Here is a 13,124-nt window from a genome sequence, read left to right as displayed (position 1 = left end):
GATTCCCGCTGGAGAGCCCTGAGCACTTTGAAGCTTGTTCTCAGTAGAACAATAAAATGTGAAGTCCTTCCCTCAATCCAGAAACTTGGAATGTCCCCAGAATGCTCCAAGCTGACACAGAGCTGGAACTCCAGGCGGCAGCGGTCAGCACACCCTCCTTGGGTGGGAGGTGACCCCCCAAGCATTCCCCCATCAGAGGGGTCACGGGGAGCCCACGGCAAGGCAGGATGGTGACTCGGCAGAGGTCAGAGCAGACAGAACACTGTCGTCTTCCTCGTAACAGGCCCACACAGGAGGGTCCCCTTGGAGACAGCCCTCCCGACCCTCACCCCTCACCCCCTTAAACTCCTGCTTATGCCAGGGTGCCAGGACACGAAGCTTCGTCTCCAGCCTACTCCCCTGCTCTGGGCAGCTCCATCACTCCCGATGTTTCACTGCAGCAACAAACAGCTCTGGACCGCACATCTTCGCCTTTCCACCTCGTCTTCAGATTCTAAAGGTCCGCAGCTTGGCTACCCCACCGAGAGCAGGTTGAATGTGACACGCTATCTCTGCTTGTGCCCCGCGGACATCGGGTAGGTGTGCATCCTTCGGTCACAAACTTTCCCATGGTTGTTGTTCTGGGGAGCTGAGCACCCAACATTAAACAAGACCCTTCTTTCAAACTGTTACTGTTGCTTTCTGGAGGTGACGGGAGAACCCCCTGCCAGCATCACGTCTCCAGTCACACTCAGCAAGGCCTCAGCACCATTAGCAGAAGGGAAAGAGGGAAGGAATTCTAGGCCGTGGCCCCACTCTGTCACAGGGCACATGGCGAGGCCGGGTGGGAGGCAAGAAGAGAACCAAGGTGTCAACCCAAGCTGATGCTGCACCTCACCAAGTGTTTCCGCAGCAGCCGACGGCATCAGGCCCACCGCTCCCGCCAGCAGACCCTGAAAGCACCTCCCAAAGGGTATAAGACGGAAGCAACCTCAGGCACAGCCTCCGTGTCTGGGCCACCTTCCTAAACCACGCCATGAGAGCAACCTGGAGCAACAAGGCCACCATGGCTACTTCGGTCCCCAACCCTGGGAGCGATGCCACTCAATCACGCCCAACACACACTCACTGGTCACTCAACGCCCGTCCTGGGCAGGAAGTGCTCTTCAGAGAGAAATGGAGCTTCGGGCGAGTCTGCAATCTTCTACCTCGGGTCACTTCCCTCTCCAAGAAGAAACCTCAGCAAAGCACAGTTTTCATCTCCGGTCCCTGTGATCTGACTGTGGATGAGACCTACAGAGATGGAATCCCGAGACCTGTCCTTCCAATATCTGGGGCATCAGAATGCTCTTCACGCACATGGAATGCTGAGACACGAGATGGTGGCTGGTTAGCTCTCTACTTGGTTTTATTTTAATCCCCTCGTTTGGGAAAATGAAGAGTTAAGCAAGGCTCGCACCCCAGCTGCCCCACGGCACTGCCTGAGCTGCAGCAGAGAGTTGGAGGGGGTCCCCATGGTGTGTAGGACCCGCATAACTGGGAAGCCTGAGCTGCAAAGAGATGCCAACGGGAAATTCCAACCAGACAGAACCATGCCAGATTCAGCCCATCTCCAGCCTTGCAGGGTCCCCCCACCTCCCAAGCCTGCGGAGCCAGCAGACACCCCTCTTAGGACTTTTCTGTGTGCCAGGCTCTCTCTGACCCTGGAGTGTGGGCTCCAGAATCAGGACTCTGTCTTCAAGGAGATAACAACCCAGGGAGATGCCAGGAGATTGTTCTTGGGTGTGCCCCAGCGCCTCTGCGTCCCTCTGCGGCCGAGGATGAGCACTGACCCATCTCCCTCCTCAAGGCCCCCAGCCTCCCGGGAGGAAGCAGGGGGCGCTGAGGCTGCTATTATGGCTCCAGCCCCCTCCCCAGCCTAAGAACAGCTGGTGCCCACACACCTCCGGACATCAGTCCCCATCAGAGAGACAGGGTCTCAGATAGAGATCCAGCTGAAAGGAGGCAGCAAGAGACAGGACCAGAAGGCACACCCCTGAGAAGGTGCAGAGAAGCCCACTCCACGTTGCTCCCTCCAGGCAGCTCACGTGACCTCCTGCACCAACCCCCGTGGACGTGCGGGCCATCCTCCTTCTGTCCCAGCTCTCCAGCAGCTCTGCCTGCTGGACCCAACTCCTCTGATTCCCCTCTCACCTCTCAGAGTGTGCACACCTGTCAAGTATCCTCTGCACCCAGCGTTTGGAAACTGAAGCTCTGCCAGGCTGGGGGGTCCCGGGTCCACTCCTCTGCTCGGACTAGCTCATTCACACCCATTCAAAGGCCTTCTCCTCCAGGAAGTCCTCCGGGACCACGCCCTGCCCTGAACACACACCCAAGCACACAAGCAAACATGGGGCAGAGGCCTTTCCTTTCATGGTCCCTTTGCTCCCTGAAGCCCCCAGCACTTCAGCACAAACAATTAACTGTGTGTGTCCCTGTGCCACAGGGCTAGACAGGAGACTCGTCCTGCCCCGGGACCCGTGGCCAGCCCAGAGCCAGGGAGTGTCCAGGAAGAGACAAACAGATGAATGATCTTGTGTGACCTGAGCAACTCTGGACACAGAGGATGGAAAGAGATGAAGCATGTTGCCCGAGGCCATGGGACAAACAGAGGCAGCATTCGAATCCAGCTGTGACATCCATCCACCGGAAAACCAGAAACGGTGGCCTCTCCCTGAAGCTGGACTTAGAAATACGAGAGACTTTCCAGGTGGAAAGATGAGTGAAGCAGTAAGTTCAGCATCCTGCTTTCGGAACACGACGAGAGAGCCAAGCCACCCATGTTCAAAACCTGGTGCTGCCACGAAGCAGCTGTGTCTCCACAGTCACCCTGCCTGGGCTCTCTGTGCCCGAGGTGGGGGCAGTCATACCAGTGATGGAAAAGGTGCAGTGGGTTTCGGAGAGAAGGCTCACATCAAAATGAGACGCACGTGTAGGTTAACAAAACTTCCAGGACTTTTCACTCCGGCAGGCAACACAAGTCAGAAGGAAAAATGGGTTCAAAACAAATACAGGCTCATAAAAAAAGAAAAGAAAAATACTGGCTCAAGCCAGTAACACAAAGACAGTCTGAGAGCCGGCCTCTAAAAGCCAGCCCTGGCAGCCTCCTAGCTGCCACCCTGGGCCCGGGACGCCCCCGAGGAGGGGTCCTCTCACGGCTCTTCCCTCCTCAAACTGCCTGGAGGGCTCAGTGCCCTTGTTCAGTCTCTCCTTCCACCCCCGCCTCCCTGGGTGGTCTCGTCCAGCCTCACCTACAGGCTGAGACTCCCTCATTTCTGTCTGTCCAGGCTCCACCTGGACGTCTAACAGGAGACTTAAAGTGTCCACTCGGGACTCCGAGGCCCACCCCCGTCCCGCTTCTCCACCTCGGTAATTAGCAGTCATCCTGAGTCCGGAGGCTGAGCCCAAAATAACTGGGTCAGCCTGAATGACTCCAGCTCCCTCACTGTCCACACCAAGCCCTCAGCAAGTCCTGTCCACTCGACCTCCCCAACTCTCCAGATCTGTCCGCTTCTCCCCAGCCCCCAGGCCACTACCCTCTCCAGGGCATCCTTCACCCTGGATGCTGCAGGAGCCTCCCCCCGACCACCCTGCAGGCTTATTCAGCCTCCACTCTAGTCTCCCTGCGATCCATCCACCAGGCAGCACACAGAGAGGCTGCTGGAAGCGTGAGTCAAGGGATGTCACTCCCCTGCTTAAGAGCCTCCAGCCCCGGGGCACTTGGGATAAAATCCACAGTCCGCAGGCTGACTTTTAAGGCCCTGCACAAACTGCCTTGGCCCCGCCCACCTCCCCTTCCTTCACTCCATCCTGTGGTCCCTCTGACACACCTGGTTCCACCTGGGGGCCGGTGTATGCCTTCCGTTCCCTTTGCCCAAACGGTCCTCCCCAGATCTTTTCACAGAGGGCTCCCTGCCGCTAACGTCTGAGTTCCAGTATCACGGCCCCCCCGCCACCCACCTGAGAGCCACCGGAGTCCCGCTGTCACGTGTGACAGTCACAGAGGCAGAGGGCCCCACGGACTTCTTGTTAGCACATGTGTTTCTGTGTTTACTCTCAAGCGTGTATTGTGGCTTCAGACGTGTCCCCTAGAAAAGACACGGCCATGTCCTGAGCCCTGGAATCTAAGAATGGGACCTTATTTGGAATAAGGGTCCTTGCAGATGTCACTAAGGATCTCTCAGTGACGTCATCCTGGGTTATCCGAGTGAGTCCTAAGTCCCAGGACAAGTGGTCCCTAGAGAGGCACAGGGGAGACGGCCACGGGGAAGATGGGGGCAGAGGCTGGAGGCTCACCCCCTTGGCCCTGGGCCCCTGATGTGGGGAACGAGTAAGCAGACGCCCGTGCCCATGGGATCCCCCAGGAAGTCAGGGAAAGAGCTGGGTGGGAATCTGGCCCCCCGGCCATGGAAAACACCTGTCCCTTCACACAAGCCCCTCGGCTACACAGTGAGACGGAGCAGGACCTACGTTCCTTCCCTCCCCCCACCACGCCCTCTGCCTGCCTCTGCTCTGTGGAAAACTTGACTCAAAGAAGTTTAATCAGAGAAATGAGAAACACAGAGGCAAAGGGAAACAGTCAGAGGCGACCAAAGAATAATAATGTCGTCAGCAGGCACAGTTGAGGGCCGTCGGTTGTTTCTCAAGGACTACAGATAATATTCTGAGCCACATCCCGTGAGCTGTCTTATAGATACCGAAAACCCAGGTAGAAGAAGCTAACGACATGATGATCAGACTGTACCCACGACAGAAGCTGCCACGATTTCGAGAAATGGCCTCAAAGAAATGGGAACAAATGGACCCCAGCACTGAAGATTACGTGTACCTAAAACAAGCAAGATGACGCCGGTCGGACCACCGATGACCAATCTGAGGATGACCGGCAGAGCGGACTGTGCTGTTTCTGCATGTAGCCTGCCCCACGCCACTCGTGTCTATAAAAGCTCTTGCCCACCGTTTGCCAGTGGAGGAGGGGAATTGGCCTTTGGATAGATGTCTGCCCTCCCCCTGCCCGTTGCGGGCACCTAAAATAAATCAAACTTTCCTTTCCACCAACCGGCCGTGTTTACTGGCTTTTGTGGAGCGAGCAGCCGGGCCCCGCGCTCTCTCAGGAACAGGAGCACTCAGCTGTGGGACTGCAGTGTCCGTCCAGCCGAGTGGCTAGGGGCGTGAAGTCCTGTATCCTACCGATGGCGCACTTTGTCGTGAGCAAGGACTGGTGGCCGGGCCCGGCTCTGAGCTGCCAGAGCTCGCCGCGTCTGCGTGCAATGCGCTGAGCCAGCGTTCTTTTTAACCCGTCTTCCTTTTGGGCCATGTCGCCCGTCGGGGTAACTGCCCTGGCCCTTTGCTGCTGTTCAATCTCTAAGTCACGTCTGACTCTCTGCGACCCCAAGGACGGTAGCCCACCAGGTTTCCTCTGTCCGTGGGGATCTCCAGGCAAGAATACTGGAGTGGGTCGCCATTTCCTTCTCCAAGGGATCTGGATCAAACCTGCGTCTCCAGCATCAGCAAGTGGATTCTTTACCACTGAGCCACCTGGGAACCCAGCAGTAAAATGGAAATAACTGTTGTACCTACTTCATGGGGTTGTCGATAGCGCTAAATCAGTGACTAAATGTCAAAGACTTCAATTATAATAATTTCCTAGAGCAGAGAGCTTTCCTTCCATCTTTAAGGAAACAGAGCAGAAAGGCTGTGGGAGTAGGTCAAGCTCTCTTGGGGGGATCACTTTCGGGTCCACTCTCCTAACCCTGGTGGAGTGCCCGCTCCCACCCCTGGGTGGGCTGGCGTAGGACCCTCCTGATAACATGTAGGCAGCCAGTTCCCTCCTTCCCCACCTTCTTGTTAGGACCAGCCTTGGGGGTTAAAGGCGGTGACCAGCGGAAAAAGTGCCAGCCACAGGGCACAACCTCCGGTCCAGCTGTGCCTGCTACAAGCTGGACGACCAGGGACACACAACTTGCCCTCAGCGCCACACTCTCTCAGAGCTAAGCTCCCTCCAGGCTGAAGGGTCTCTGATCCCAGGAAAGCTGACCTAATAGGTACCCGCCCACTTCGGTTTCATTTGAAACCATTACAAGGAAACTGAGACCATGTGAAGCTTGAACAAGCATTTATTAATGAAATTGTTACGATCTGATATTTTGCAAAAGAAAAACCTTTCATTGTATGAGATACACTGGCGAAACACTCTGTTAGAACTGTTTTCCTGCAAAGTTGCTCGACCCACCACAACCATTGCTCACAGAGACTGCCCCCTTCAGAGGAATGGCAGGGGCTGTCTGAAGGATGTTGGGGAGGGGGCTCCTGAGGAAGCTCCCCAAGCACAAGGATGTTGGGGAGGGGGCAGAACTCCTGAAAGCCCCACGTTCTCTCTCACCTTCTCAACCTTTCTCCATGCTGTTCCCTTTGCCTGGTGACCCTCCCCACCCTCCATCTGCTCCTTCACATCCCAGTTTGCATGCCACTTCCTCCAGGAAGTCTTCCTTGACTCACTCCCAGCTGGAGTTGGTTTGTAATCGTCTACTTTTCAGGATCTCCCGGAAGTTACACCCCATGGGTGGAAGGATCCGGTCTCTCTTCCTCTCTGCCGCATCCCCAGGACCTAGAACAGTGTCTGGCACAGAGCTGGCCCTCAGCAGATACCTTGCATATAGATGATCAAACACCTAAGGAGGCCAGCTGAGCCCACTTTGCATGACATTTACCAATATGGCTTTGGCTCCTGGCTGGGGATATGCAGTCTCAGCAGTGCAGTCTTGGAGAAAAGGACACTGTCCTGCTCTAGGAAGGGGACAACACATATAACAAGTAATAATAATACAGCTCCCACGACAGGTATCCTCCTACAGTCCTGCCCTCAATCCGCCTGTGTGCTTAGTCGTGTCCGACTCTTTTGCGACCCGATGGACTGCAGCCTGCCAGGCTCTGTCCACGGAATTTCCCAGGCAGGAATATTGGAGTGGGTTGCCATTTCCCTCTCTAGGGCATCTTCCTAACCCAGTGATCGAATCGGTGTCTCCTGCTTTGCAGGCAGATTCTTTACCACTGAGCCACTCGGGAAGCCCCCTCAACCCTCAGAGAGAACTAAAAAGTTGGTTTCTGTTATGACCATTTTACAAATGAGAAACCAGGTAATCCCGTGGTTCTTTTCTGAGGGACAACAGGCAAAGCTGTTGTCAGTTCCACAAATGAGCCTGCTGGGTGCCAAAGGGGAGTGAGCCACCCTCCTCCCCCACCACCATCAGGGCACAAATGCACCCAAGTTGGGGTGGCCCCAGGCAGTGCTGGAGGGGGCGTAACCTGGAGCTGCGGCCCCCCAGAAGAGGCCCTGGCGCCGCCCCCCCAGGCACCCCTGAGTCTCATTCTCCTGCAGCCCCCTCAGCCTGTCCAGCCCCCACCACCCGACTGGGAAACTTCCAGGAGCAGCGGCGGCGCAGCCACGTGTTTTCAAGCCAAGTGCTCTCTCCCCTTTGTTCTCCTCCCAGCTACGTTCTCTGAAATCAGTCGGAAAGGCTGCCCAGATGGAGCCAGAGGCCAAGAAAGTCTCGGAGAAAACACAACCGTCTTTCCCAACACCCTCCTCTCTCATTCCCTTCCCCACTGGCTCTCAGGAAAAGGATGCAGGACGGACTGATGGTTCCCGCTCTGCCCCCTGGGCTCAAAAGTTCAGTGCCCCTCTGCCTTCCCGTGGCCTGGTCACAAATGAGTGTTGGAAAATTAGCTAAAAGGCTCACCATCAAGGCTTTATTCTCAATCACTATTAAACTGCACATTTCCTCCGGGACCCCCTCGGCTCTATGGGGGGCGGGGGGTGGGGACAGTGCCACTCTCAGCTTTACAAGGCTTCGGGAACCTTACGGCGTCTGAGTTTGCAGGTACAGAAAGGAACCTGGCAGATCTCTCCCCTTCTCTCACCCCAAACCATACCAAACTTGTTGAAATTCAAGAGAGGGACCTCCCCAAAGATACAGGCTCATCATTGTGCAAAGAAGAGAGGCTTCTTCACCCGCTTCCAGTGAGGACGAGCTCCAGGAAGAAGACGGCAGTGAGTCATCCCAGCCTAGCACACCTTGGCACTCCTTCAAAGCTGGACCCTGCCGGTCTGCAGGGGACCCTTCTCACACAGGAGGTGCGAAAGAACAGCGGTGGGAGGGTCGGGGACTAGGGCTCAGCAAAGTCCACCTACACCTTCCCTCTGCAACTCAGTTTCCTTGTTACATACAGGGGGGTACCGGGGGCCTCTGGGCTTTCGATCCAGCCAGCAGTCCCCGGAATTCCCTTCCCCCCCTGCCCGCCTGATAAGCTCCCACCCAAGCACCCTTCTCCTCCAAGAAGCCGCCCATCAACCCCAGGGCCTGGGATGGCTGGTTCTGAGCCCTGTTCCTCCACCCCCACCCACCACCCACGACATGTCCCCGGGCACAGACCCGTGCCTGGAACAGACAGGGTTCCGTGAAGGTCAGCTGCGAAGGGAGCCAGGGAGCCAAGAAACCTCTGCAGGGCTCTCCCCGCCCCCACCCCCCAGCCTCCCCGGGGAACCCCCTGAATTCTGGCAAGGCATTAGTTGGGACAAGTGACCTTTGACAGAGGAAGGGGAGTGGTCACCAGAGAGTTAAAAGAAGCTCAACTAAGCCAGAGATAAAGAACCCGAGATGCCGAGGGTGGTCGGAGCCCTAATCTGCGCCTGGCCCCAGGAGGGCTGGCCTGACTAATGACTGATTAACAACTGGGGTCAGTGGAGAGGTCAGAGGTCACACCTGTGATTGGCAGGGCCTTGCAGTCACCCCTGAGGAGTGGAGGCCTTGCGGATTAAGGTAGAAAGGATGAGCTGGGTGCTTGCCATTCCAGCACTCAGTCCCAGGGCTGGGCTCTCTGTTGGTGGAGACCCCCTTGCACCCCCTTGCCTCCAGGCGGCTGGGTTTGGAGGTGGCGCTGACCCCAGCCGCAATGAATTTGGAGCCTGGCGGCACCTCCATCTTGAGGTCCTCAGTGTCCCAGGAGGGCAGACATTGGTCTCTCCACACATAGCTGTGACCCTGAACACCTCCAGACTACACCCTTCCTCTCTGCGACCTGCACGGGCCGCCCCCTACTCCATGACGGGGGCTGTTGCTTGAGCAATTTAGTGATCCCCACCCCCCAGTCTGTTTTCCCATCAGAATACTGAGTACCACAGCCCCTGCATAAGGGTGGAGGTGGGAGGAGTGAGAACAGGTATGCCAAAGGCGCTCCAGGGGCAAGGGGCAGCCACGGGCGTAGAGGAGGGGTGAGGGAGGGGGCGGCGACCTTGGCCACCAGCGGCCAGCCTTCCGCTCCCCCCGACTTTGGCCCCGGCGGGTGGATGGGCGCTAGGGTGGGCAGGGTTTGGAAGTGAGGGGACCTGCGGGGGAATGTGTTTGGAGCCATCCGTCTCTAAAACAAGTCCCCAAGTCAGCGGAGGTGATCAGGATGGAAGCCAGGAGGCGGGTAGTTGGGGGGTGGGGGGAGCGCCGCGGGGTAGCTCAGACGCCCCAGGACCGCCGACGGGGGCGCAGCTCCGGGCCGCGTCCCCAGGCGCCGGCAGTCCCCCAAGTCCCACGGGGCGCAGGGTCCCGAGGGGTCGGGGTGGGGGTGGGGGAGTCACTCAAGCGGGGGCCGTGGACTCGGGGCGCCCCCTCCCTCCCGACGCCCCCTGCAGCCCTACCTCGGGCCGCCAGCAGCGAGAGGCCGCTGAGCAGCAGCAGCGGCAGCGGGACCCGGCGCGACGGGGCGGCGCGCTCCATGGGCGGCGGGCGGACAAAGGCGCGGGGCGCGGCTCTCGGCTCCGGGCAGCGCGGGCTCCAAGCTCCGGCCGAGCTCCGCAGCCAACGCTGGGCCCCGGCCGCGCGGTTCAATTATCCCGCCCAGGAGGAGGGCGCGGCGGGGCGGGGCCGCGGGGCGCCCGCTCCCCTCCCCCGCTCCCCGCCGGGGACCTCTGGGCCCCCTCCCGCCTGGGGGCCCTCCCTCCTGGCGCCCACCCTCGAAGGCCGCGCAGGCCCACGGCCGGGCCGGGGGCAGGGACCCCAAACTTCTCTCGGTGGGGGGGCCTGGGAAAGGGGGGCGCGATCGGCGGGAAGCACCCCCACCCCCACCCCCGCCCACACCCCCCCCCCACCCGTGCGAGTGAAACCCGATCCCCTCCGCACCCATCGGCCCGAGTGGCGGGCTGGGTATCAAAGGTTAGCTCCGCCCGGCTCCGGGCTCCGCCGAAAGGGCGGGTGTGGGGGACCCAGCCCCAGGCAGCGAGGGGTCCCCAGGATCGGAGGCGCCTTTTGAGGGGAAATAAGGGCGGTCCATTCGGGGAGCTCCCTGCGGGACTCGGCTCCGAGTGTTGCCCGGAACCCACAGTCTGCTGGTTTCCCTCCCTCTCCCTCCTGCGCGGGGGTCGCCGGGGCTCTGCAGGTCGGTGATCAACCTCAGGTGTGCCCGAGACTGCCACCTGGCTTTGCCCTCAGGGGACCTCCCGTCGGGCTGACTCCACCAGCATCCCAACGCCCGTGGAGGGTGATGAATCTGGGGCACCCAGTCTCTGGGGGAAGGAGATTCTTTTTGTTGATGAGGAAGCACTCTCTGAGCTCGGCCTGCAAGAGCCACTCTGTGTAGGAAATTAATGGCTTCAACCAGTCAGTGGTTACTGAGAATAAATTAGTCTGCTGAGCCCAGAAATAGAATTATTTAAAAGAATAAGAAAAACAAAGACGTGCAAGTGGAGGTGGGAGCAGTGGGATGGGACCCACAGGGACACCCTTAGCCACGTGTTGGGGTTCCCTGACCCAGGAGTCCCACTCAGTTTTATACCAGGCAGAAAGGCACACGCCGTCCTGGGCACTGAGACAAAGTCATGGACCAGAGTGCTCTTTGCCGGGCAGTTCAGGACAGCTTCCAGCAGGGAAGGGCCAAGCTCAGCCACAGCAGAACGAAGGCACTGTGCAGTCTGTGTGGAGCACTACACAGCCCTGAAAAGTGAGGGCTCGACAACCTGGGCAGCTACTGGAAGACTCTCAGACAGGCGCTCCCGTGGAGCCAGATGCTGAAGAACACTTCCTGCAAGATGTCATAAGACAGGAACAAGTTACAAGTCTGGAGAGTGATGGGTTAGGGACCAGAGGGGGCCCAAGGTGGCTTTTTTAGGGAGGGGGACTGGTTAGGATGTTTTTTTTAGTCTCTGCGTTGGTTCAAGGTAGGGTTCAGTTTGTGAGATTTTATCAGGCTGTTCACTTACTGATAACGCGCCCTTTTCTGAATGAACGTTAGATTTAAACATCAAAGACAGAAAGACACAGCACTCATTCCTCCCCACACAGTCTGAGATTTGCAGAGAGCCAGGAAAAGCTCATGAAAGGCGTGAGACCAGCCTTTGAAAGATGAGCAGTAGCATGAGAATGGTTTCCTGGGCAGAGGGGTTAGCGTTTACAAAGGCGTGGGGGCAGCGGAAACTCTGGGCAGCTTAGGAAGATGACCTGGTCCATTTTGGCTGGATGGTGTGGGTCCCTGAAGCCCACAGAGCTGGTCTGGTAAAGTCCCGAAGGCAGTGGATATGGGGATATGGGAGCTTTAAGCTCGAGGCAGATGGAGACTCATTACTACCTTAACATTAATTTGATGTTTTTAAGCCATGGGAGAAACAGGTTGTCCTGGAAGGAGGTTAGAGAACCAGAAAAAAATGTGTTTGCAGCAGATTATAGGCTAGTCTGTCATTTTATTAATATTCACAACAGCCCTGGGAGGTGCTTTAGTACCCCCATTCTACAGATGAGAAGACCGAGGCTCAGAAAGGGAGCTCGTTGGTCAGATTTTCATGACCAGTGACTGGCGGCTGTGGGTTCAGACTCCAGGCCGACCGACTTTCAGTCCGGGGCTAGAAAGGCTTCGTTTTTCTGCAAACACTGTAGCATAAACCGTCCCCTCCTTATTAGAAACCTGCATTACACGTCTAGCCAATGAACTACACAGGTTGCACACACGTGTCACTTCCATGATCATCTCTAGGTCTATATTGTTGCAAATTGATTCCAGTGTTGTATTTGTTGTAGATGCGCAGAGTCTGGTTCATTTACAGATGAACCACTTTCCTGTTGTTGGATGTTTAGATCATTTCAATGTTGGGGGTTACAAATCGTTGCTCCAGTGAAACCTGCGTGCTCTGGGCTCAACTCCCAGCGTGGATGCCCTCAAAGAGCCGATGCTGCGCCCAGAACTGGACTAATTCACCCCGGGGAGAGACAGGAGCCAGGCCTTGGGCTGCTGCACTTCCTCTCCAGCACTAATATCCTTGTTCAGTCTGGACTATTTCCACAGGCAAAAGGACAGGCATCTCAATGCTTCCATGTATGTTTTTAATTAACACAGAGTTTGAACATTTTTTCATATTTGTATTTGTCTTTCATAACTTTGATTCCCTTATTCTTTAAAGGTTTTTTTATGTGGACCATTTTTAAAGTCTTTGTTACAATATTGCTTATTTTTTGTAATGTTTTTTTGGCCACAAGGCATGTGGGATCTTAGCTTCCTCACCAGGGATCCAGCCCACACTCCCTTCATTGGAAGGCAAAGTCTTAACCACTGGACCACCAGGGAAGTCCCTTATTTATTTATTTATTTATTTTTTATTTCTAAAAAAGAATTTTATTAAAAAAGCACAAATGCAAAGAAATGAACAGAGGAAAATTTATGCTCTTATTTATTTTTATATTAGCAGAATTGTTTATTACAGTGAAAATTTAGAAAAAGATGCAATGTCCAACAATAACCTATGCCTGGTATGTACAATTAAATTCAACAATGTTAATAGTGATTCAAGAGAATATTGTGCCTTTGTTGAAAGGGCTAACTATGATGCCTTGCTAGAAATATGATTTTTGTGAACGAATTTATATAGAAAAGGGCGGGGGGACAAGATTGGGTGAGAATGTATAGATTCACATTGCAGTCATGACTCTGTAAAAGCTACATTCATGCAGCTAAAGATCAAAAGGGAGCTAAATGAAAGTGGGTGTTGTGTCTGACTAGTGAAAATAGTTATTTTTATTTTTTAGGAAACCGTTGAGCCAGGAAGAAATAATTGTACCAGAAACCTGAAGTGG

The 13,124-nt window shown here is 56.0% G+C and overlaps 1 protein-coding gene across 1 annotated transcript in view; it reads right to left on the bottom strand.

Moving 5' to 3' along the window:
• Positions 1–9,879, bottom strand: part of FBLN1 (fibulin 1) — an 82,288-nt gene extending 72,409 nt beyond the window's left edge. The window contains exon 1 of the mRNA XM_055394480.2: positions 9,707–9,879. Coding sequence (XP_055250455.1) covers positions 9,707–9,785 — 79 coding nt within the window. The 5' untranslated portion in view covers positions 9,786–9,879. The remainder of the gene's footprint in view (positions 1–9,706) is intronic.
• Between the last annotated feature and the right edge of the window lie 3,245 nt (positions 9,880–13,124).

This window comes from Moschus berezovskii, chromosome 6 (genome assembly GCF_049115385.1).
Source record: "Moschus berezovskii isolate FMDL1 chromosome 6, NW_MosBer_1.0, whole genome shotgun sequence".
Lineage (NCBI taxonomy): Eukaryota > Metazoa > Chordata > Mammalia > Artiodactyla > Moschidae > Moschus > Moschus berezovskii.
The sequence above is the reverse complement of the archived record's forward strand: the minus strand, read 5'-3'. Positions and strand labels throughout refer to the sequence as shown.